Source organism: Cupressus sempervirens, chromosome 9 (assembly GCF_028749045.1).
Source record: "Cupressus sempervirens isolate cs-2001-9-10 chromosome 9, ASM2874904v1, whole genome shotgun sequence".
NCBI lineage: Eukaryota > Viridiplantae > Streptophyta > Pinopsida > Cupressales > Cupressaceae > Cupressus > Cupressus sempervirens.
In genome coordinates, this window is record NC_143126.1 from 297342704 (window position 1) to 297364985 (window position 22282).

The following is a 22282-nucleotide window of genomic DNA, read 5'->3' on the forward strand; positions in this document are numbered from 1 at the left end:
TACCATATGGACTCCTTTGCCCCACCATACAAGCTTCCTGTATGGCTCTTACATTGCCACACGTCTATCACCATTGTATACTGTACAGCCCCTGCATCATTACCCTCTTCTACCTCCACTGTATAAACATTTCTACCATACAACCAGCTTCCACCTTGCCTAGTGTTTGGTCTGTTTTGGTGTCTGACTAGTGTCTAACAAGTTTGATTGCCAATTATTTAATCACGAATTTTATTAACTGAGGGCATGAATTCAAACTTTGAATTTTTTTTAAAGTGTTTCTATTTAATATTTAAAGTCAAAACCATCTGAATATTTTGGGGACGCTTTTTTGTTTCAAGGACAGATCATGGACATTTGAGGCATACCCTAGGCGTTTTGGATTCAAATCACCACCCCACATGTCAGGGTACATTTCCTATGGTTTCCTTTTTTTTTTTGAAATCGGGAGCTAGGGAGTGTTTCTTTTTCGTCCCATTGTCCCCAAAACATTTTTGGGGCAAAAACAAGTCCCCTAGAGACAAGAAACGTATTTCCATGTATATCACCCTATCTAATCATAAGTCAAAGGACTCCTCTCTTATGTTTGACAGTCCTTGCAATCAAAAGGACTGGCTTTGGCAATTTGGAAGCTTACAACTTTGTGCACCAACAAAACACATATTAGGCATCCTAGCCATGACTAGATAAGGCTAAACCCAAATAAAACTCTTATTACCTTAAGGGTACATTAGTATTTTGCATCCTTGCTGCAACCATCCTACTTTGGTTCAGTCCCCAAACATGCAAAAAGTTGTCATTTACGATGCTGACCAAGAAATTTATCGACAATAAAGAATTTTTGCTACTTTTCTTTCATGGCTCCATCTCCTTTCAGAAAAAAGAAGAAGTTTAGAATGACACAATTTCGGGCTGAGAACCTATACAGATTCAGCAGTGAGAATTAACAAATAGTTATCTCACTACTCTGTACAAATGCCAATAATCTTCAACCTGATTCAATATTACTTGAATTTTATTGGCTTCTTTGTTTATATACTCTCTTATGCCAATGTCCCATAAGAAGGAGAAGTAACATGCAATAATAAAGAAAACAAGATGTTAGTCGTCCTTCATTTCATCTCTACTAAAACAAATCTTCTACAATGTTAGCTTACCTGGCTGTGGTTATGCAGGAAACACCACCATATATTTGTATGCAATAATAAAGAAAACAGTTGTACTATAAGCCTATAAGGAAATACAAAATGAATAAATATAAGGGAACAGATCATAGAAATAGTTATAATAATTCATTTGTATTCATATATTGTGAAATTTATGCCAATAAAATAACAAGAATATCAAGGACGTTGTAGATATAAGAATCCCTGAAATCAACTTCTGTTTTTTACTACAACTATCAATGTCAAACTTAGCTGTGTCGGCTGGACCTTCAACTAATCTCTCAACCACCCTAACTTTTATCCACCGTGACTAACAGGAAACCAAAGAATTGCCCATGAACGTTAGATACCATAAACAAGCCAATTTAGACATAACACTATAAACTTAAAAGAAAATACTCAACTTTTTCTAGTGACTGATGATAAGTGTGTGTGCTTAACTAGAATGTTGTCAAATGATTTATAAATTTTGTTCACCCCAACATTCCAGAGGTCTGGTACAAAGGGAAGAGCTTAAGATCAACCTAGGCATAACATTATAAACTTAAAACGAATTATTAAACTCACTCTTTCTAGTGACTAATGAAGTGTGGGTGTAATACCTAGAATGTTGTCAAAAATTCATATGTTTTGTTCACCCCAACATTCCAGAGATATGCTACAGATTAGGGAAGAGTTTAAGTGACCAGCATTTTGACCATAATGTGCTGGCATTTTACAGCAGTAAAGGTGTACTCAATATTCAACACTACATCATACATAATTATCATTAATATCCCAATAAAAATTAAACTCCAATGTTCATGTCATTACAATTTCCACAGTTCTTGAACTTGATTGAAATAAATCTTTTCCTGTAACTATTGACTTAACATTACTGCCCTATGTTCTATACTTTAAACTCCAGTAAAACTACAGCACCACAACACTGCCTACAGAAATCACCACATCACAATAACATTTGGACCTCACATTTTTGCCAACTACAATTGGCAACAAGAAAACACAATTAAGCATAAAACCAGTATATGTTAAGCACAGAGTCAGAGAATACCACCATACCATCAAACTTGTAATCTAACTTCAGCATCCAAAATATTGCTTGCAAGTGTTGATGTGATATATATGTGTGAAAAGCTAAAGAAAGATACAAAACCATATTGTAACCATGCTATCTTTGAGAGTTAATGATTTTAGCCTCAACTCAGGCCCATGCCATAAATTCAAAAACATGTTTTACCCATGTTACCCTTAAGAATTAATGACGTGAAATTCAAACCAAGCTGAAAATTTCAATATAGATATAGACTAGACATTTCAATAAAATGGAGTGCACTAAGTGGATAATACAACCTTTGTCTTGTCTTCTGGATTTTTAAGAATAGCATCAATAATCTGTAACATGGGAGTTACCCCTGTTCCACCTGCAACCTGTAGTAAGAGAGGAGTGAACATAAAGTAAGACACAAAGATGGAATTTCTACCATCATTAAGAAAACATGTCTCTTCTCTCTGCCTTCCACTTCTTTGCTTGTCATCTATTTCTTGCCCTAATATATATCTATTTACAGGTGTTATAGACATGTAAAAACAGCTAGTAGACAGCAAAATCCATTTTTTTGCAATTGGATTAAAATTATTCATTAGCAACAAATTTGTTAAGATCATTTTGCAAATATATTGTCCCAGTCCCTACTATATATTAGTAAAATCATAGTTGGAAAACTCGGACTCGGCGACAACTCGCCAAGCCCCCAAAAGTTTATTCGGGAAAAAATCAGCCAGTTTTTTTAAAAACCTCGGGAAAAACTCAGGAACCTAAAAAACCGCTTAAATTTTAAAAATATATTTTTTTGCAAAATTAAATGAGAAGATGCATGTAATGAGTTAATTAAAGAGAACAAAGAGAACACAAAAGAAACAAGCAGAGTTTAACCTTTTTTGGCCTCCAAATGCTGAAAATGAAACTGGTGAACAAAAAAAAAACTTTTTTGGCCTTTAATGCCCGTCTGTCATGCGACTGAGTTGTTGGTAAATGCTTGCCGAGTTTTTAAGAAAAACTCGGCACTTAATCTGCCGTCACACCAAAAAAACCAGTGAGTTTTTAAAGTTTGTGAGTCGTGAATTTTTCTGAGTTTTACTCGCCATGCTGGAAAAAGCAGCAATTAGTTGCTAATCGCCGATTAATCGGTGATTATGCCAACTATGAGTAAAATGATGCTTGAAGATTCCAAGTCTTAAATAAAAGCCTTGAATTACAAAGAGGAGACACATAACCGTCAAGAGAACAACCTAGTCATTAAGATGTTACCACTGAAGACTCTAGAGGAGGCATACAAGCAAATATGACTAGTTACCAATGTTGCAGGAAAAAATAATAGGTCTATCTGGATAACAAAGTAGTTATCACTCCCATTCAAGGGAGCCTAGAAGCTAAATGTTGTTCACCATTCAAGCAAAAGAATCAATTGATCCCTCTTCCAATCAACTCTTTCAATTTGAATTACAATGGGGTCTCTTGTAGATTTCCTATATCCAGTTGTGATTAAGACCTATCCATCCTAGCAACTCAAGGTTATCCTATACACAAGCAACCCCTTCTAGATAGGGGACACACTTAATTGCCAACCCACAGTCATCAACTTGAGATGGACTAGCATAGAAAATGTATTATGTTGTTAGTTAGATTACTGCATATCTACTAGAAAGAAATTTGCAGCAAAAGAACTATTTAGTCTTTCAACAGAGTTATAATCTACCATTAAACACATCTATAACTGTGGAAAAACAATCTTTATTCAAGTGCAGTAATAAATAACAATCCAAATTACGCACAAAGATTATGCTAGAATAGACTGAATTCACTACACTATCAATCTACTGGTACTGTTCAATGTTACAGGAATATTATGCAGTTTAACAGTATTGTTCAGATGATGTGTGTGTGTGTGTGTGTGTGTGTGTGATAGTTACAGGACTCTGCGAGTCGCAAGCCAAGTCAGGCTTGTAGAGTCTTTTGGGCACTGCCAGCTGATTCGACGGAGTCCTGGTGAGTCCTGTCAGCTGGACTCTGCCACGGTCAGCCAATGCAAAAAAAGAAACTATTTTTATTGTTTTTAATTATTTTTTTGTGTTATATTGCCATTACAAATTTAATATCAGACAAGTGATTACTTCAGATCAATCAGAAGCAGTAGAATTACATATATTTTACAAAATATATCAAAAATGGCAGATGCTCTTTGCACAATGGCTATCTCATTGCACATTCCGAAAATAATATTAGATAAGATAAATTTATTAATATCCAATAAGAGACCAAGGTCTAAGGAACCGGAAAGAGTACAACAAGGCTACAACCCGCAATAGGTGCTCCACACAGTGTCCACGAAAAGAACAAATGAGAAAGCAAAAGAACAAGGAAACACGAAAAGCCTAAGGACTCCTCACAGACGAGAAGTAATCCAGAACCAAAGGATACGGTTTGGGGTGAGGAAGTTCCCTGGACGATCTCTGGGAGCTGCTAGAGATAGGGTGCTGCTGCAAAGTGTGACCTCTACAAGGTCTCACAGATTTGGTGTGACCCGAAGGAGGGTCGAATGCCTGCTTCGTCCCCCTTGCAAGGGGCACCGAAGCGAAGGAGGTGATGAGAAACAACACTATTCCTTACACTTGACCGATAACACTCACTCCTATATTATTTGATATTTAGACAAGATAAGAACCATGACATCTACAAACATCATCTACTTGAGATCAGAATCGCTAAGAAGATAACAGACATAGCAACTCATACTTGATCAATATAATTCTACAATGATCATCCATGTTATTAACCATTACATAACCAGCGTAGTTTCATGTTGATGAAAGAACGAAGAAAGGAATACACAACAGTAATACACAGGCAGCATTAATATTCAGTAATACAGACCTGACGCAATTCCATACTCTACCCTCACAGCCTGATAACTATGATAAACTCACTCTCAAATTCTTCTGAAAGAACTATGCATATTCTTCCTTGGACAATAGTCCCTTACTAATTCATTTGGCTCGAAAGTGACTCTGTTCAGAAAAGGCGATTGTTGTATGAAAAATGTCCTCTCCTATTAAATTTCTATTCACTGTGAACGGACTCTTTCGTGGGTTTGTTTGTGATACCACTTCTGTGGTACGTTTTGAGAGTCTATTTCAAAACAAGTCAGGCAACTATTCTCGTAGGAGCTCACTTAATGAGCAGGGACTGTGTCTTCCAGTAATCACTTTTTCCTTCCAAATGGCAACAACGACCAGCCATGACAAGATCATTGAAGAAAATAAGATATTCAATATAGAGACAAAAATCTTCAAATTAAGAAGTGAGCCTGATTAAAACAAGTTTCCCAATCAGTGTATGAACAATTGATTGACGGAGCCAAGTAAGATATTACATGTGAACAAAATCCCCACGTGAATAATGAAAACATTCAAAGCATTAGCTATGTCTATGGTTGACTAATGGTAAGAAGGACAGAGTGATCTGCAAGTTGAATGCTTAAAACATTGGAACGAATTGTAATATGCCCATCTCGGAGGTTTATGTGCAATGGAAAGAAAGCCTGTAGATAGAAGAGTTCAGCGACACAACAGCAAGTATAATAAGGGAAGGCAGCGATAAAATGAATTACAGCATCTGGAATACAAAACACACCATAATATTCACGAAACAATACAACTTATTATCTCTAAAATGCGCCACCGATTGATGTTGCCTTTGTGCATATACGAACGGTATTTGAACATTCAGGATTCCACATCAGAATAATTGCAAAGTAATTAAAGGTTGATAAAGTGTTTGGATGCAGCGATAAAAGAAAACAAGTAATGTGATGCATGGTAATTGTTAGTGTAGTTTTTTATTTTTCCTATTTTGCTAGGTTTTTCCTACACTTTTAATAATCTCGCTTAGGTTAATAAAGCATGTCTTATTAGGTGAATGGTTGAGAGGTGTCACCTTCCTACATATGAGCATCCATTAGCTATCTTGGGAAGATACTTTGCTATCTTTAGTCCGATAGATGGTTGCTCCTCATTGGTTGGTGTTGCCACCTCCTCCCTTTTCCTAGCCTATATAAGCATGCTACCTGGCTTGTATTTGTATCTCTTGTTTTTGCATCCTCGTAATGCTATTTTGCTTCTAGCATTTGCATTACTCTCTCTCTTGTTTTTGCATCCTCGTAATGCTATTTTGCTTCTAGCATTTGCATTACTCTCTTGGAGACTAACTCTGTGTTGCTATTTTGATTTCGTATCATTTGCATTCATAGTTTAGATATTTACTCTTTGCACTAGTTTTCTGGGTTGTTAATCTTTTCAGATTCTAACATAGTATCAGAACTTTTCTATGTGCAAGAGTAGATTTTAGTTTCCTTATTTGAGAGATTCGGGGGGGGGGCTAATAAATTTTATTGTAGTTTTTGAAAAACGAAGTATGCTCTTCTCTTGCATCTTTGGATGATCTTGAGAATCAGAAAAGTTTTGACAAAAACGATTTTTATCTGGGGTTTCAATCTCAAATCTGACAACCAACTTGCATATTTGGAGTTTTCAATCAGTATTGCAGGTTCCAGCATGCCATTAATGGACTTAGGAAGCTAATCCAGCATTTGCATGTCATATTTTGTTTGCTGGAGTCGTTTCTTGATTTTTGGAGCCGTTTTTTACTGTTAAAGGCATCTGATTTACACTACAGGAACATTTTCTGTACATCAGCAAGGAAAACGCTTTTTGGGTTTTGTTCGCAGCCCCGAAAAACTATCTGGGTAACTTTTAGATTTTGCATGCAAGCTGTATATTTTGCAGAATTGAGCATGAAAGGCTACAGCCATACCCCTCTCCGTTGGCAGTCGCAGATTTGAATGCAATTTTCAAATGTCTCGTTCTTGCTCATACAGACTCCGATTTTGATGATTCTTGTTATGAACTTGGCTATTTTTTTGTGCTCTATCCACTAGTGGACTTGTTTTTGGATTTTCATGCATGAATTCTTCAGAAATTGCAGATTCTCAGCCGTGACTGTGCACAGTTCTCGTTTTGGAATCTTCGGAGGATCATAACTTTCTCATACGACCTCGTATCGAGGCGATTATTTGTTTGAAAGTGCATGATTTTTCGAGTAGATCGCAGTGGTGCTATTTGTTTCCTTGATTATTGTGCCCAAGTTTCACTTTTAGCATATGCTCTTCATGAGGGTTTGTAATGCATTGAAATCAAGACCACTAAGTATTTCTTTCTAGTGGTAGTTGTAAACGCACTAAAATAAAGTGCCAAATCATATTTCTTTGGGGGGGGGGTTCTTTGATTGAGTAAAAAGGGGGGGGCATTGTCGTGGCTGGGTTCTCTTCTTTTTAGCATTTCTTTGCATTTCTTCATCATGTATCAAACAAATATGCCCATCCTAACTCCATACAATTACTTTGAGTGGAAATCACGCATGATAATTCACTTAAGGAAAGTTGGATTAAATAGGATAACTATGGGACTTGAAACTGAACCTGCTAAAGATGAAGACAAGCCTAAGTGGTTTAACAAATGTGATGAGGCATATGGAACATTGTGTTTGTCTGTTTCTCTTGACTTGCTATTTCACATTGAGTCTTTGGATACACCAAATGAAGTATGGACAAAGCTAGAAACATTATTTGGCACACAAGATTCAATGAGGGGTCATATGTTGGAAAATGAATTAATTAGTTTGAGTCCAGGCAATTTCAACACAGTCCAAGATTTCTTCACCAAATTGAAATCACTAAGGCTGCAGTTAAAACAATGTGGAATTGAAAAGAAAGATGAACAACTGATTCTCAGTATTCTCTCTAAGCTAAGTTCAGAATATTCTGTGTTTGTCTCTACCTTCTATGCTACTAAGGGTGCACTTGGTACTCAATTCACCATGCCATCTCTAGATGATTTTGCTCTCAATCTCACTCGAGAACAGGACAAGCTAATCCAGATGGGCACTCTTAAGTCCTCTAAGTCACATGCCTTAGCAACCAACCAAGGCACAAAAGAACAAAAAGGACAAAGTAGTAACAACAATAGTAAGGATGAGAAACAAAATAATAGTGAGGAAAAGAAGGATCAGATACCAATTGCTTCAAAAGCAACTACTGATACCTCATCCTCTAAGGGCGATAAGCCTAAGAAAGAAAAGGTTAAATGTGCCTATTGTAAAAGACCCGGTCATGATGAACATAAATGTTTGAAGAAACAAATTGATCACTTGACATACATTCTTGAGAAGAATAATATTAGTGTTCCTAAGTCTATCAAACAAAGTTCTAATGAAGAGTCTAACAAGGCAAAAGAAAACAACAAGGGGAAAGGAAAGGGCAAAGCTCTTGTTGCAGTTGCTTCCTCACCATCCACTTGGGTTCTTGATTCGGGTGCTTCACACCACATGGCTTCATCTAAGGAAGAACTTGCATCCTTGGAGCCATGTACTATGCCTTCTATTTTGATGGGTGATGACACTCCTATTGAGGTGTGTAGGAGAGGGTCTGTTGATGTGGAGGATGGCACATTCCATGATGTTCTTTGTGTACCCTCATTATCAACTAATCTCCTATCAATATACCAAATCACTCACACAGGTTTAGGCAAGCGGGTTGAGTTCACTCCCGATTCAGTGGAGATACGTGAGTTGCATAGTGATTCTGTAGTTGCAGTTGGGAGAGCAGATCATCAGTCACGGCTCTATCTGTTTTCTCACTTTGTTCCTGATCCTCCTTCATCTGTTTTGCTCACTCACTCTAATGATGTGAGTAAATTATGGCATGAGCGGTTTGGCCATCTTAACTTCCGCTATTTGCATCAGCTCAACCAGCAGAGCATGGTCACAGGGTTGCCTTCGGTTCAATTCTCAGGAGGTGTTTGCCAAGGTTGCATTCTTGGTAAGCATCCTAAGGAAAAGTTTGACAAAAGTAAGGCATGGAGAGCTTCACAAATACTAGAGTTAGTTCACAGTGATTTGGCTGGTCCATTTCAACATCCTTCTTTCAGCAGGCCCGATATGTCCTCACATTCATTGATGACCTTTCTCGATATACATGGGTGTACTTTCTCAAACAGAAGTCAGAGGTATTTGATCATTTTCAAGACTTCAAAAATTTTGTAGAAAAGCAATCTGGGAAAGCCATCAAGGTTTTGTGCACAGACAATGGTGGTGAGTATGTCAACCATCGGTTTGAAAGATTTTGCACTTCAGAGGGGATTGATTTACAGCATTCAATTCCATACAATCCTCAACAAAATGGTGTTGCAGAACGGAAGAATAGATCCTTGAAGGAAATGGCAAACTGTATGATTCACTCTAGATCTCTTGCACCACAGTATTGGGCAAAAGCCATTAACTGTGCTTGTTATATCCAGAACCGTCTTCCTCACCGAGCCTTGAAGGGAGTTACTCCTTTTGAAGCTTGGAGCGGTCGGAAACCATCAATTAAGCACTTTCGAGTTTTTGGCTCCCCTGCATGGGCCAACATTCCTATAGAGAAACGTAAGGCCTTCAATCCGCAAAGCAGACCTTGCATATTTGTAGGTTATCCTGATGGTGTGAAGGGTTATCGATTGCTCCACCCTACTACACATGAGTTATTCATTGAGAGGAGTGTTCAGTTTGAGAAGGGATCTTCAAGCTCACTTTCTATCACTTCTCCAACTCCTTCTACCTTGACATTAGAGTCACTTGGAATACATGACAGATCTTCTGATGAGTCAGATTCACCTGAACAGTCTTCTACCTCTACTTCTAATGCAGAAAGTGATTCAGAGAACTCACCTCCTTCCTCTCCTAGTCATCATTCAGAGGTTAATGATTCCCCTCCAGATTCTCCATCTTCTTGCCCACTTTGGGCTAGACAGACCTTGCAATCTGCAGGTGATTGGGTTGGGGATCCATCAGACACCAAGCGAACTCGTTCACAATTCCAGGATCCTCCACATGTCTTCATTGCTACTGCCTCAGATCCATAGTCCTTTCACGAGGCTTCTGGTATTTCTGAGTGGGATACAGCTATGCAGGAAGAGTATAGTTCCTTGATGAGGAACCACACTTGGGATCTTGTCCCTCTTCCTAAAGGAAGAAAACTTGTTCGATGTAAGTGGATCTATCGGACAAAATTTGCAGCAGATGGATCAATTGACAAACACAAGGCTCGCTTGGTCACCAAAGGATTCTCCCAGGTTCCTGGGATTGACTACTCTGAGACTTTTGCGCCAGTTGCCCGAATGAATTCCATTCGAATTGTTCTTGCCATTGCTGCAGCTAATCGTTGGGAAGTACATCAGATGGATGTGAAGAGTGCTTTTCTTCATGGTGACCTTCATGAGGAGATCTACATGGAGCAGCCACAGGGCTTCCTTCAGGATTCTTCAATTGTGTGTCGTCTTCGAAAGTCTCTCTATGGCCTCAAACAAGCTCCTTGGGCCTAGTATGCCAAGATGGACTCCTTCCTTCTATCAGTTGGGTTCACTCAGTGCCATTCTGATCCTAATGTCTATATTTTGCAATAGGGTGATTCACTTCTATTTTTGGTTTTGTATGTTGATGACTTGTTGATCACAAGAAGTTCTTCAACCACCATTAAGGCTGTCAAAGTGGCCCTTCAAGACAGTTTTTTGATGACTGACTTGGGCTTGTTGCATTACTTTCTCGGGATTGAGATCCTTCAGTCTCCTTCTGGGATCACCATCACAAAATCCAAGTATGCTGTAGATTTACTCTCGAGGTTTCATATGGCTGACTGTAAGCCTACTCCGACTCCCTTCCTTTCTGGAGTCAAACTTGAGGCTCAATGTTCTTCTCCACTTGTTGATGGCACTTTGTACTGCCAACTTGTTGGGAGTCTCATTTATTTGACTCATACTAAACCTGACATCTCCTATGCTGTAGGCATGGTCTCTCGATTCATGCAGAAGCCCCACGAGTTACACTGGAAAGCAGCCAAGCGGATCCTTCACTACATTCAGGGTTCTCATAGTTGTGGGATTCACTACGCAGCAGGTATTGAGCTTGATTTGGTGGGCTACAAAGATTCAAATTGGGCAGGTGATTCTGAGGATCGCAAGTCTACTTCAGGGTATAGCTTCTCACTTGGGTCAGGTCCTGTTTGTTGGTCGAGCAAAAAGCAGTCTGCTATTGCTCTATCTTCTACTGAGGCTGAGTATCTGGGGGCTGTAAATGCTGCCACTGAGGCCATTTGGCTTCAACATCTTCTCACTGAGTTTGGTATCCAGATCAGACGGCCATCAGTCATATTTTGTGACAACCAGAGTACCATTCAGATCTCACGGAATCCAGTTCATCATCAACGGACCAAACACATAGAGGTCCACATGCACTACATCCGGGAGCTCATCCATGGTCATGTCATTGGCCTTCGCTATTGTCCGACTTCCGAGCAAGTTGCTGATATCTTCACCAAACCCTTCACTGAGAGCAAGTTCCTTCATTTGCGAGCTTTGTTGGGGGTGCAGGATGCTTCATCTTTTGGGGAGGCCTCTTCCTCTCACTCGGAGTCCTGACTTTTTTTGTGTGGGGGGGTCTCTTTTCTCTCTCTTTTGGGAAATCTTATGTACATGGGTACCTCATTAGGCTTGACTTGCCAGGACCCATTTCTACATCCACCTAAGCTTCACTTATGGGGGGGTGTTAGTGTAGTTTTTTATTTTTCCTATTTTGTTAGGTTTTTCCTACACTTTTAATAATCTCGCTTAGGTTAATAAAGCATGTCTTATTAGGTGAATGGTTGAGAGGTGTCACCTTCCTACATGTGAGCATCCATTAGCTATCTTGGGAAGATACTTTGCTATCTTTAGTCCGATAGATGGTTGCTCCTCATTGGTTGGTGTTGCCACCTCCTCCCTTTTCCTAGCCTATATAAGCATGCTACCTGGCTTGTATTTGTATCTCTTGTTTTTGCATCCTCGTAATGCTATTTTGCTTCTAGCATTTGCATTACTCTCTTGGAGACTAACTCTGTGTTGCTATTTTGATTTCGTATCATTTGCATTCATAGTTTAGATATTTACTCTTTGCACTAGTTTTCTGGGTTGTTAATCTTTTTAGATTCTAACAGTAATGAATATAGTTTCCTGTGTGTGCATCGTCAGTAATAAGTATACAAGTATTGGTATATTGGTATACAAGGAACAATGAAGAATGTTCGATAAGGATGTTGAATATGATTTATGATAAGATACTACCTGAACTAAATGGTGAAATTAAGAAAATAATTTAAAACTAAAGAGGTGCAATTTTCTGATATGGAAAGAAACGATGTTTCATTTTAAATGGTCACACCCATATGAAGATATAAAAGAGGAAGGAGTAAGTCATTTTAAATGAAGACATCAGCAGAAAGAAGAGCAATTGGGAAGCAATACAATCATTATAAAAAAATTCAAATCTTGTAAGGAGGAATAAGGACTAAAAATGCATGGCTTTTAACATGTATTAATATCTATATATATATATATATATATATATATATATATATATATATATATATATATATATATATATATAATATTTTATTGATTAATAAAAGGTCCTTTTTTGTTTACGTTTATCTGAGACGAAGAGATTAAAATTATAGTGTTGATTTGTCCTTTATAATCAATAAAAATATCATTGGATTATTTTGCCAAAGCTTTTGCATTGGAATTTTCTGCATTCTTTGTTCGACAATCAGGGATACTGTGAAATAGGTGTTTCCTTATCTCTGTCTAATCGGACCTCCAGCCAGAAAAATTAAATTCCTTTTCGACTAACAGCCAATTGCATATAAGATTTATCTTTTGCAGAGCACAGGATGTAAATGAGTATATTTAAATAAATATTGTCTCATAGGGTTGTACATATTAATCCTTTTTGTACTTGACTTTGTTGCCTGGATAAGTAGAGGCACTGGTCTTTTGAAAACCATTGAAATATATTTATTGGATTTATAGTTGAAGTCAGTAATCTATATACTTCCTTCTTGTAGGCATCAAATCAAATATAGATAACCTTACATAAACATTCAACCATTTCAAACAATCATATAACAGCATATTGATCGAGTTTGAGGACCTTGCCAGCCTAAGAATTCACAAAGATTTAAATTTGCTATAAAAAAGCTTTGAACCAGGTGATCAGGTTTGAAGTGTGAAGATCTAATGGCCTAGGTGTAGCGAAGCCAGAAGTGTAGGGGAATTTGGATTATTCTCATTCATTGGCCAGAATTGATTGGGTAACCCTATTGGAGAAATGGCAAAGCTCCAAGATTTGAAATCTGTGGTTTTAAGAACAAACAGGCATCATAAGACATGATGCCAATGCACATGCCAAAGAAGACATAAGTATGGTGAATATCCTATGGTTGATATTCATGTTCATACCATACTCTTTGTGATACCATGAGATAACATCAATTATAATAAATTTTATGTGACACCCTTCGTATATTGTGTTGAAATGATTATAAGTTGTTGCTTATCTAGATCGAAACTATCTTCCCTAGCTAAGAGAGAGTGTTATTGATTTATAGCTTTGGTTAGATAAACCCAATCGAAAAAATCAAATCATTAAATGATCTACTGCACTTATGCAATTAATATCTATCCTTCCACTGTATACTATTAATAGTTTAAATTTAATGGACTCACATATGTGTGTGTGTGTGGATCATAAATATATATATATACACGTGTATATCATAAACTTGTGTTAATACTATCCAATAAACATTGATTATGTAATAACATCATTAATAAATCAAATCATATTGAACTCCAATTGATTATGTTAAATATATCAGAGGAGTTGGGTGATGCTCTCAGTTTTTATTTTGGGCTTCCAGTTTGAGCTCCAAGAATCTTGGAGGGAGTGTCTATTTATAGTAAGTCATCCCATCAGGTTCATTCATCTTTCACCATCAGGATCACTTTGGTGTTGTCAAATTTTGATTCTAATGCTTCTTCAGTTGTTTTCACAAGATGGGTGAATTATTATTATTCATCTAAATACACTGAGGTTGCTATTTTTGTTGGTGTTGTTTGTTGGTCACCTTAGTATCATAGCGCATTGGATCCAGGATGAAAAGTTTTAAATCGTGGGAACAAAAAACAGTGGCCTTACGTGTCAGAACATTAAGTTATAGTGGAAAGGTCATTTTTGGAGCCAAAGCAATTAATAAATTACATTAATGGCACTTTATTATATTTTAATGTTGTGTAGAGAAAGCTTCTTAAGTGGAGTTCTTTTGAGAAACTGGTGTCATTTGAAGATGTAAAATATGAGGACATTTGATGAGGAAAGCATCTGATTATTTGTTTATCTCTTTGCTAGTTGTCTTTGTGACAATTCTGAGTCTGTGGTTTTGTGCCCTTGCTGAAGTATAAGAGTTTGATTCTAAGTTTATCTTACAATTTGTTGTTGAGGTAAAGCAAATTGTGATTGCTTCTCTATTGTATCTACTATTATTGAGAAGTTGATTGAACAACTGTTAAAGATTGGACTCTGGAGAGCGAATTGAAGGCTAAATTATTCTACGTCCTAGCTAGGAGTTCAATTTGAATGTTACAGGGCTGTCGTTTCACTATAGGGCAGCAAGTTATCAATTGTAGGGTCATGTTCACCTAAGGAGGGTTTGTGTGACATTTTTGAGGGGCTATGTTACAATTTTCAAGAGCTGCGTTCAATCTATATGGCCTATGATATATATTATTGAGGCTGCCTTCAATCTATATGTCCATTTTTATATCCCTTATCAGATATTGGGTGATGATTCCAAAGACGTTTCTGATGAGTCCTAGGATCGATGTTCACATGATCTTACATTTAAGGTGGAAGCTAAGACATGTGTGGAGATTGATATTGTGAGGGCTTCCATTTCTTCGGATGTGGAGTTGTGCGAGGATGATGGCACACGTATGAGTGATCTTGTGGTGGGTAGTTCTGATTCAATTTCCTGTCACGGTGCAATTAGTGAGACAGAGAGATTGCATAGGAGTCAAGGGTTACAGAGACATCATGTGACCAATCAGTTGAAGGTGAGTGATAATGACATTTTTTTAGCGCTTGGGCATCATGTTGTTGTTTGTCAAATGCTAGCTACATTTGGTTGGGGTGCTCCTATGTCCAATGAGCATGGTGATAGTACTCTTTCTCTAGCAGAGGTTCACACACTTCGAGAGGCTATCAGGATCTTGAAGCATAATTACTCGCAACTAGTTGCTGACAGGGATTACCTTCTGGAGTGGGGTAGCACCTATCATGAGACATTGTTAGAAAAAAAGTAGGTGGTGGTGAAGCTCACCCAAGAGCTTGAGGTGACTATGGACTCTCTTCAGTGTACTCAGTGGGCTCTTCAAGAGTCGCAATCACGATTGGATGAGGTGACCGTGGAGCTGGAGCATGTTCGGACCACACCAGCCCTAGATCCAATTCAGTTGCATATTGTGGTTAGCGGTGAGTTCGCTTCTACAGTTGGGGATGATGGGTGTGATGTGGCCAACACACCATCCAGGATATGGGTGCAGTAGATACAGATGAGATGAGAGTATCAGGGAAGTTGGGCTCTCATCTTGATTTGCTTCCCTCTACTAGAAGCGAATCTATTTTTTCATCTCATACAGCTGATAGCATTGAACAGTTGACGGTGCCAATTTTCAGAGGTATCAGCTGCAGGTCGTAGGGGAGCAAGTGGATGTTTCAACATTATTTCTACTGCACAAAGTCCTTCATGGAGTATCTTATGGAGAATTTGGATATGAGGGGGGATTCTTATAGAGTGTCTACCATCTTTTGCAGATGGGATTGATAGCTGCAAGTTTGATCCCTTGCAGTATCTACACACCCAGGATAGTTTGGCAGAGGTTGGAGTTGGTGGTAGTGTTTCAAGTACATACGGTTGTTACCATCTCTACAGTGCAATTGGTTGTGAGTGTCAATTTGACGGGGACTCAGGTGTGGACAGAATTGGTATTTCAATTGGTTGAGTTTAGGTGAATTGTTGCCTTCATGAGCGCCTCAGGTCAGTTTTTAGATGATTCTGATGTTGATGTCCATTATTTGGGTGTTGGTGCTACAGGAGTTGCTTGTACACAGCAGGGATAGTACACAATTCTACATTTGGGATCCAAGTGGATTGTGATGTCCATTTTGCTTTAGCATTGCTTGGGGACAAGCAATCTTAGGGAGGGAGGATTGTAATGTGCCCATTTTTAGCAGGTTCCTACAGTTGGCCAGGTCAATTCACCATCGCAACCCTTGTGAGCCGACGGTAGGATTTGAGGGTCTTAGTTGTGTGGTTATAGGCTTTCCAGGAGCCTATGGAGTGTTTTTGCTCCGTTTGAGGGATTTGTTTGTTCCGATGAGCTCCGTTGAGTCAAAGGAGTTGGGTGATGCTCTCAACTTTTATTTTGAGCTTCCGGTTTGAGCTCCAAGAATCTTGGAGGGAGCGTTTATTTATAGTAAGCCACCCCATCAAGTGCATTCATCTTTCATCATCAGGATCACTTTGGTGTTGTCAGATTTCGATTCTGATGCTTCTTCAGTTGTTTTCACAAGATGGGTGAATTATTATTATTATTCACCAAAATATGTTGAGGTTGTTATTTTTGTTGGTGTTGTTTGTTGGTCACCTTGGTATCATAGCTCATTGGAACCAGGACGAAAAGTTTTAAATCAAGGAAACAAGAAACAATGGCCTTTGTCAAAATATTAAGTTATAGTGGAAAAGGACATTTTTTGAGACAAAAGCAATTAATAAATTATATTAATGGCACTTTATTATATTTTAATGTTGTGTAGAGAAAGCTTCTTAAGTGGAGTTCTTTTGGGAAACTAGTGTCATTTAAAGATTATAAATATGAGGACATTTGATAAGGAAAGCATCTGATTATTTGTTTATCTCTTTGCTTGTTGTCTTTGTGACAATTCTGAGTCTGTGGTTTTGTGCCCTTGCTAAGTATAGGGGTTTGATTCTGAATTTATCTTGCAATTTGATGCTGAGGTAAAGCAAATTGTGATTCCTTCTCTATTGTATCTACTATTATTGAGAAGTTGATTGAACAAGTGTTAAAGGCTGGATTCTAAAGAGTGAATTGAAGGCTGAATTATTCTACGTCTTGGCTGGGAGTTCAATTTGAATGTTACAGGGCTGTCTTTTCACTATAAAGCAGCAGTTTATCAATTGCAGGGTCATGTTCACCTAAGGAGGGTTTGTGTGATATTTCTGGGAGGCCGTATTACAATTTTCAAGAGTTGTGATCAATTTATATGGCCTACGACATATATTATTGGAGCTGTTGTAGATTCACATTGGACTGCAAATTAAAAGTCAAAGCCAATCTATATTACCAAGTTCTTGGCATTTTAAATATTATTGTTGCTATTATTTGTTTAACACATTGTTGGTAATGAATTAAAGCTAGAACAAATTCTTTGTCTTTTATAATTATATAATTGTACAGTTCATAGGGCAAAATTATGAATTAATGTTGATATTCATACAAACTTCTTAGTATTAAATTGATATGAAATTATAAGTGCCAAATTGCATTCTATAGTGTAATTTTGAAAATCAGATTATCAAATTTGCAACAATAATAGTAAAGATTGCCAAATGTTTGACGAAATGTTGACTACTGATTAGCAAAGGAAAATTCATGATTTTTAAGGATATGGCCAGCTGGGGTTTTTACATTGAACCTTTCGGCTGTTTTGTCAATTAGCATATTAACGCACCGATCAATGACTATAGTCAGTCATCATATAATAGACTTGCACATTAATTACATTTATGTTAGACTATTGATTAGCAAAGGAAAATTGATGATTGTTAAGGCTATGGCCAGCTGGGGTTTTTACATTGAACCTTTCGGTTGTTTTGTCAATTAGTATATTAACACGCCAGTCAATGACTTACTTTAGTCAGTAATCATGTAATAGACTTGCACTTATTTGGGATCTAGTGTATTCTTCCCATGATTTAGAATGATCCCATTAGTATGTTGCTATACTTCTAGTCCTAGAAAATAGTGTGGTAATCCCAGATCCTTCAATCAAATTCGGATGCTAGATCTTGTTTACACTTGATAATTAGATCTTCAACTGTAATCAATAGGTCATCCACATATAGTACCAGAATCAACATATCCCCTAGTATTTTGAAATACACATTAGGGTCCGCGTCATTTTTAGAGAAACCAAGTTTAGTCAAGTGATGATCTATTCGCTCATACCAAGCTCGTGGAGCTTGTTTTAGCCCATACAATGTTGTCTTTAATTTACATACATGTGACTATTTATTATGTACCACAAATCCTTCAAGTTGCTCAAGATAAACTTCTTCTATTGCTCCATTCAAAAAGGCGGTCTTCACATTCATTTAATGAATCTTCCATCCTTTAAAGGAAATAATAGCTATTACAGTTCTAACAGAGGCATATCTGCCCACTGGAGAAAAAGTTTCTTTGTAGTCAACCCTTTCTTTTGAGAGAAACCCCTTGCAGCAAACCCAGCTTTGTGTTTGTCAATACTTACATTGAGGCATGTTTGATTTTAAATAACCATTTTGAGTATACAACTGATTTTTTTTGGGTCTAGGAACAATATCCCAAGCATCGTTCTTAAGGATGGAGTTATATTCCTCTTTCATGGGATCTTTCCAAGTTTGTTCTTTCATGGTTTCTTTCACATTAGAGGGTTCTAAATTTGATAGTTCACTCATGAGTGCAATATAGATAGAGAATAGGTTTGGTCGTTTTCTTTCTCTAATAGACTCGGTCGGAGCTGAACTGTTTTCTTCGATTAGTTTTTTGGCCCATAGAGGTCTCTAATTTTCTTTAGTTTATATCCCAAATTTGGCTTCATCTCAATTGTTCATATAATTGTTTGAGGTTTCATGTGAAACGGTAAGTTGGTTAATCGTTATAATTTCATATGAAGATTGGCATGCTAGCTAACCGTTATGATGATATTTTAATGCTATTTTGGAAAGTTGGTTATTCATCATGAATTCATGGGAAGTGAAAAAGTGGTTAAGCTGTTATGATTGTTTATGATTAACAACTTGTTATGGTAATCATTATTATATTGAGGAATATGATTTAACTATGGAGAATTTCCTTGTAGGGAGCACATCAAAGGGATAGAAGAATTGTTAAAAAAGAATTGGGCACAGGGGCACCACCATCACTGGACAAATAGGTATGAATCTTGAATCACCATGGCTAAGGGTAAACGACTAGGCAAGCAAGAGTGTACATTGGGCAATAACATGAGCTACTTGGTCAAACATATTAAAATATATATATATAGCTATCATTATCAAATTCATGTTCAGAACCATTACCTTTGTTGTTGTGTGATGTCCCCTCCATTGTCTATTATCATTACCTATATATATATATATATATATATATATATATATATATATAGACACACGATACCACCAGGATATTAAAGAAACATCTATAGTTCGTACTTATTAATATATGTATATATCTACATGCGCATACATCAAAGATGATATGATGTTATAATAAATTACACACATATAAGTATACATATTTTAATGAGTACAACTTTAGATACAATAATAGCTTGATGGGATCATTTACAAATTTTATATATGTGTGTGTGTGTGTGCATAAATAAATGTTTTCTAAAGGAGCTTTTTATTAAATCAAATTTGTATCTCCCCTTGGGAGGCGACCATGTAAGTTCTTTTAAATTTGGTGACAAACTTGGTGCCACCTTTTCTTTTCTACTTTCAATCTCGGTAACATTAAAACCAATAGTCTTGAAAGCGTTACCTTGAGCGAGCGGACAAGGAAAGGCCGTGGCTTACTTTAGTGAAATAGATGTTATATATAATGGTACGTTTGACTTCGGACAAGAATTTCTTACCTCTTACACAAGCAAAATACTTTTCGATTTTGAACACTAGCCTTTCTTGTCTCTTATCTCATTCATAGCACATCTAGAGTTGTTCCAAGCCGAGCAGTTGGAGCACCAACTAAGCTATTAAAGGAGTATCAACCATATTATGTTCTACGTTCATGCACTCGACATTATGTTCTAAATAAATGCATCGGATTCTTATGTTATTATTTATGCACCTGTATGTGGTTCTATATCAATGCTCTCTGGCATTCTTGATTTCGAAGTTTTGTTCAGCATCCATGCATCCGATATTGTGCTCTATATCAATACATCGAACTTTACATTAATGTTTATGCACCAGTATATGTTCTAAGTCATTGCTCTTGACATTTCTGATTTTGAGTTCTCTGAAAGATGTTAATTCTAAGTGGAGATAGATGTACAAGATGCGTAATTTTTTAAGGCCTATGTTTTTCTCTATCTTCCATTTCCAATACTTGCCTTTCCTTTTGCATTAGCTCTTCTCTAAAGTTTGTATGTTGTAAGAACTGAATTTATCATTGCACAGGATTATACTCATGGTTTACTCACCCATGGATAGAAATACATGATGAATCAAACTAAACTATATACAACTGAGAGTTACTTCACCAAGGACTCACCCTAACTAGAGTGGGCAATGAAAAGGGGTGAAGAGGAAAAGAAATCCCTGCGACGGAAAGAACAGAAATCAGAACTTCCATATATGTATTCATGATAAATTCTAAAAGAACATCCAAGTTAGCTCATGACTGTCCAAGTATACTGTAATAACCCCAACAGGGTATAACTTCGTCAAACAGGAAGTCTTCTCTGATTCATTTGTTTGACATTTCATCAAACACTTTGCAAGCAAGACATATTTTGCATATCTAAATTCTGATTGCTTTCTAAATGCCAAAATTTAATAAATATGCTTGCAAAAAACACACCAAACATCTAACAATAAAGATGCAATTGTTTTTGAATAACACTAATTACAAATAGGAAAATATGCCTCTACATCAAAAAGACATTAGGGCAACAAATTCTGATATAAAACTTTGATATAAATCAAATTACAACAGACTTTACAAACCCTACCAATGCCCTAAATATCTATTCTCAAACAATGCAAAATGTCATAGATAAAAACCTAGAATTGCTCTAAAAATACGAATTTTTCTGTAACAAATCATTGTAGCAACAACACTTTGGCAGCAGTATTGTAGCAGTACTATAGCAAGTTACTATAGTAGCATCACTATAGCAGCGGTACTATAGCAAAGTTACTGTAGCAATATTCAACTTATTCCTTACTCCACAAATCTAGCCCTAGGCCACAAATTTGGCACAATGAGAAGACTGATTTGTCTTCTCCAATAATCGCAACCCTTCGGAAGATATTTCACCACCTCAATTATGCAAATCAATGGGAGTGTTTGTTCCCAACGATCAATGTAGCAACTGTAGAAACCTCTGGCTCCACAAGCTATCCGGAAGAGTAGATGGCAACACATTCGATGGTCAACAATGAAGCTGCCTTCACTATTTATTCTTTTCCTCCAATAGATGGACCTACTTCTAGAAGAAATAACATAATATTAAATTCCTCCTTCTAGAAGATTCTTTTAATTTATTTATTTCACTTTAATCACTTTTAATTTTAATTTTAATTTATTTAATGACTTCAAAATTATTTTAATATTTTTAATTTCTCCTTATTTCTCCACTTAGCCTTTGAAGAATGTAAAGGCTAAGAACTCCATTGAGATGCTAGAAAGATGGAGAAATAACATATACTCAGTTGTCAAGTGGTGGAAATAAGTATCAAGTTGTTCAATGGCTGGTCAAGGTGTTTCATGTCTATTTCTGAGTAGGGAGGGTCTTTCTCGTTAGAGATTGCGTGAGGATAAGCTAAGGTCTATGGTTGGGAGGTTAAGCCCTTGACAATATTTCTCCTCTCTACAAGATGCCAAGACATGCACCAGACAAAGGTAAGTTATGCATTCCAACATTTGTTGATAACAAGTATTTTGCTTTTATGATGTTTGTACAAGTAGAAGATATGATGAATTGATTTATATCATTGATTCAGTTATTCCTTTAACAAAAGTAGCCTTTCTCGTCAATGTAATTGGTAACTAGTTAGATCACCTGATCTTACAATTGAACATGAAAT

General features: G+C 37.0%; 1 protein-coding gene across 1 annotated transcript in view; it reads right to left on the minus strand.

Annotated features, from left to right (window-relative positions):
- Window positions 1-22282, minus strand: part of LOC149538582 (FAD/NAD(P)-binding oxidoreductase) — a 272028-nt gene that overhangs the window by 102161 nt on the left and 147585 nt on the right. The window contains exon 9 of the mRNA XM_089799888.1: window positions 2520-2597. Coding sequence (XP_089656014.1) covers window positions 2520-2597 — 78 coding nt within the window. The remainder of the gene's footprint in view (window positions 1-2519; window positions 2598-22282) is intronic.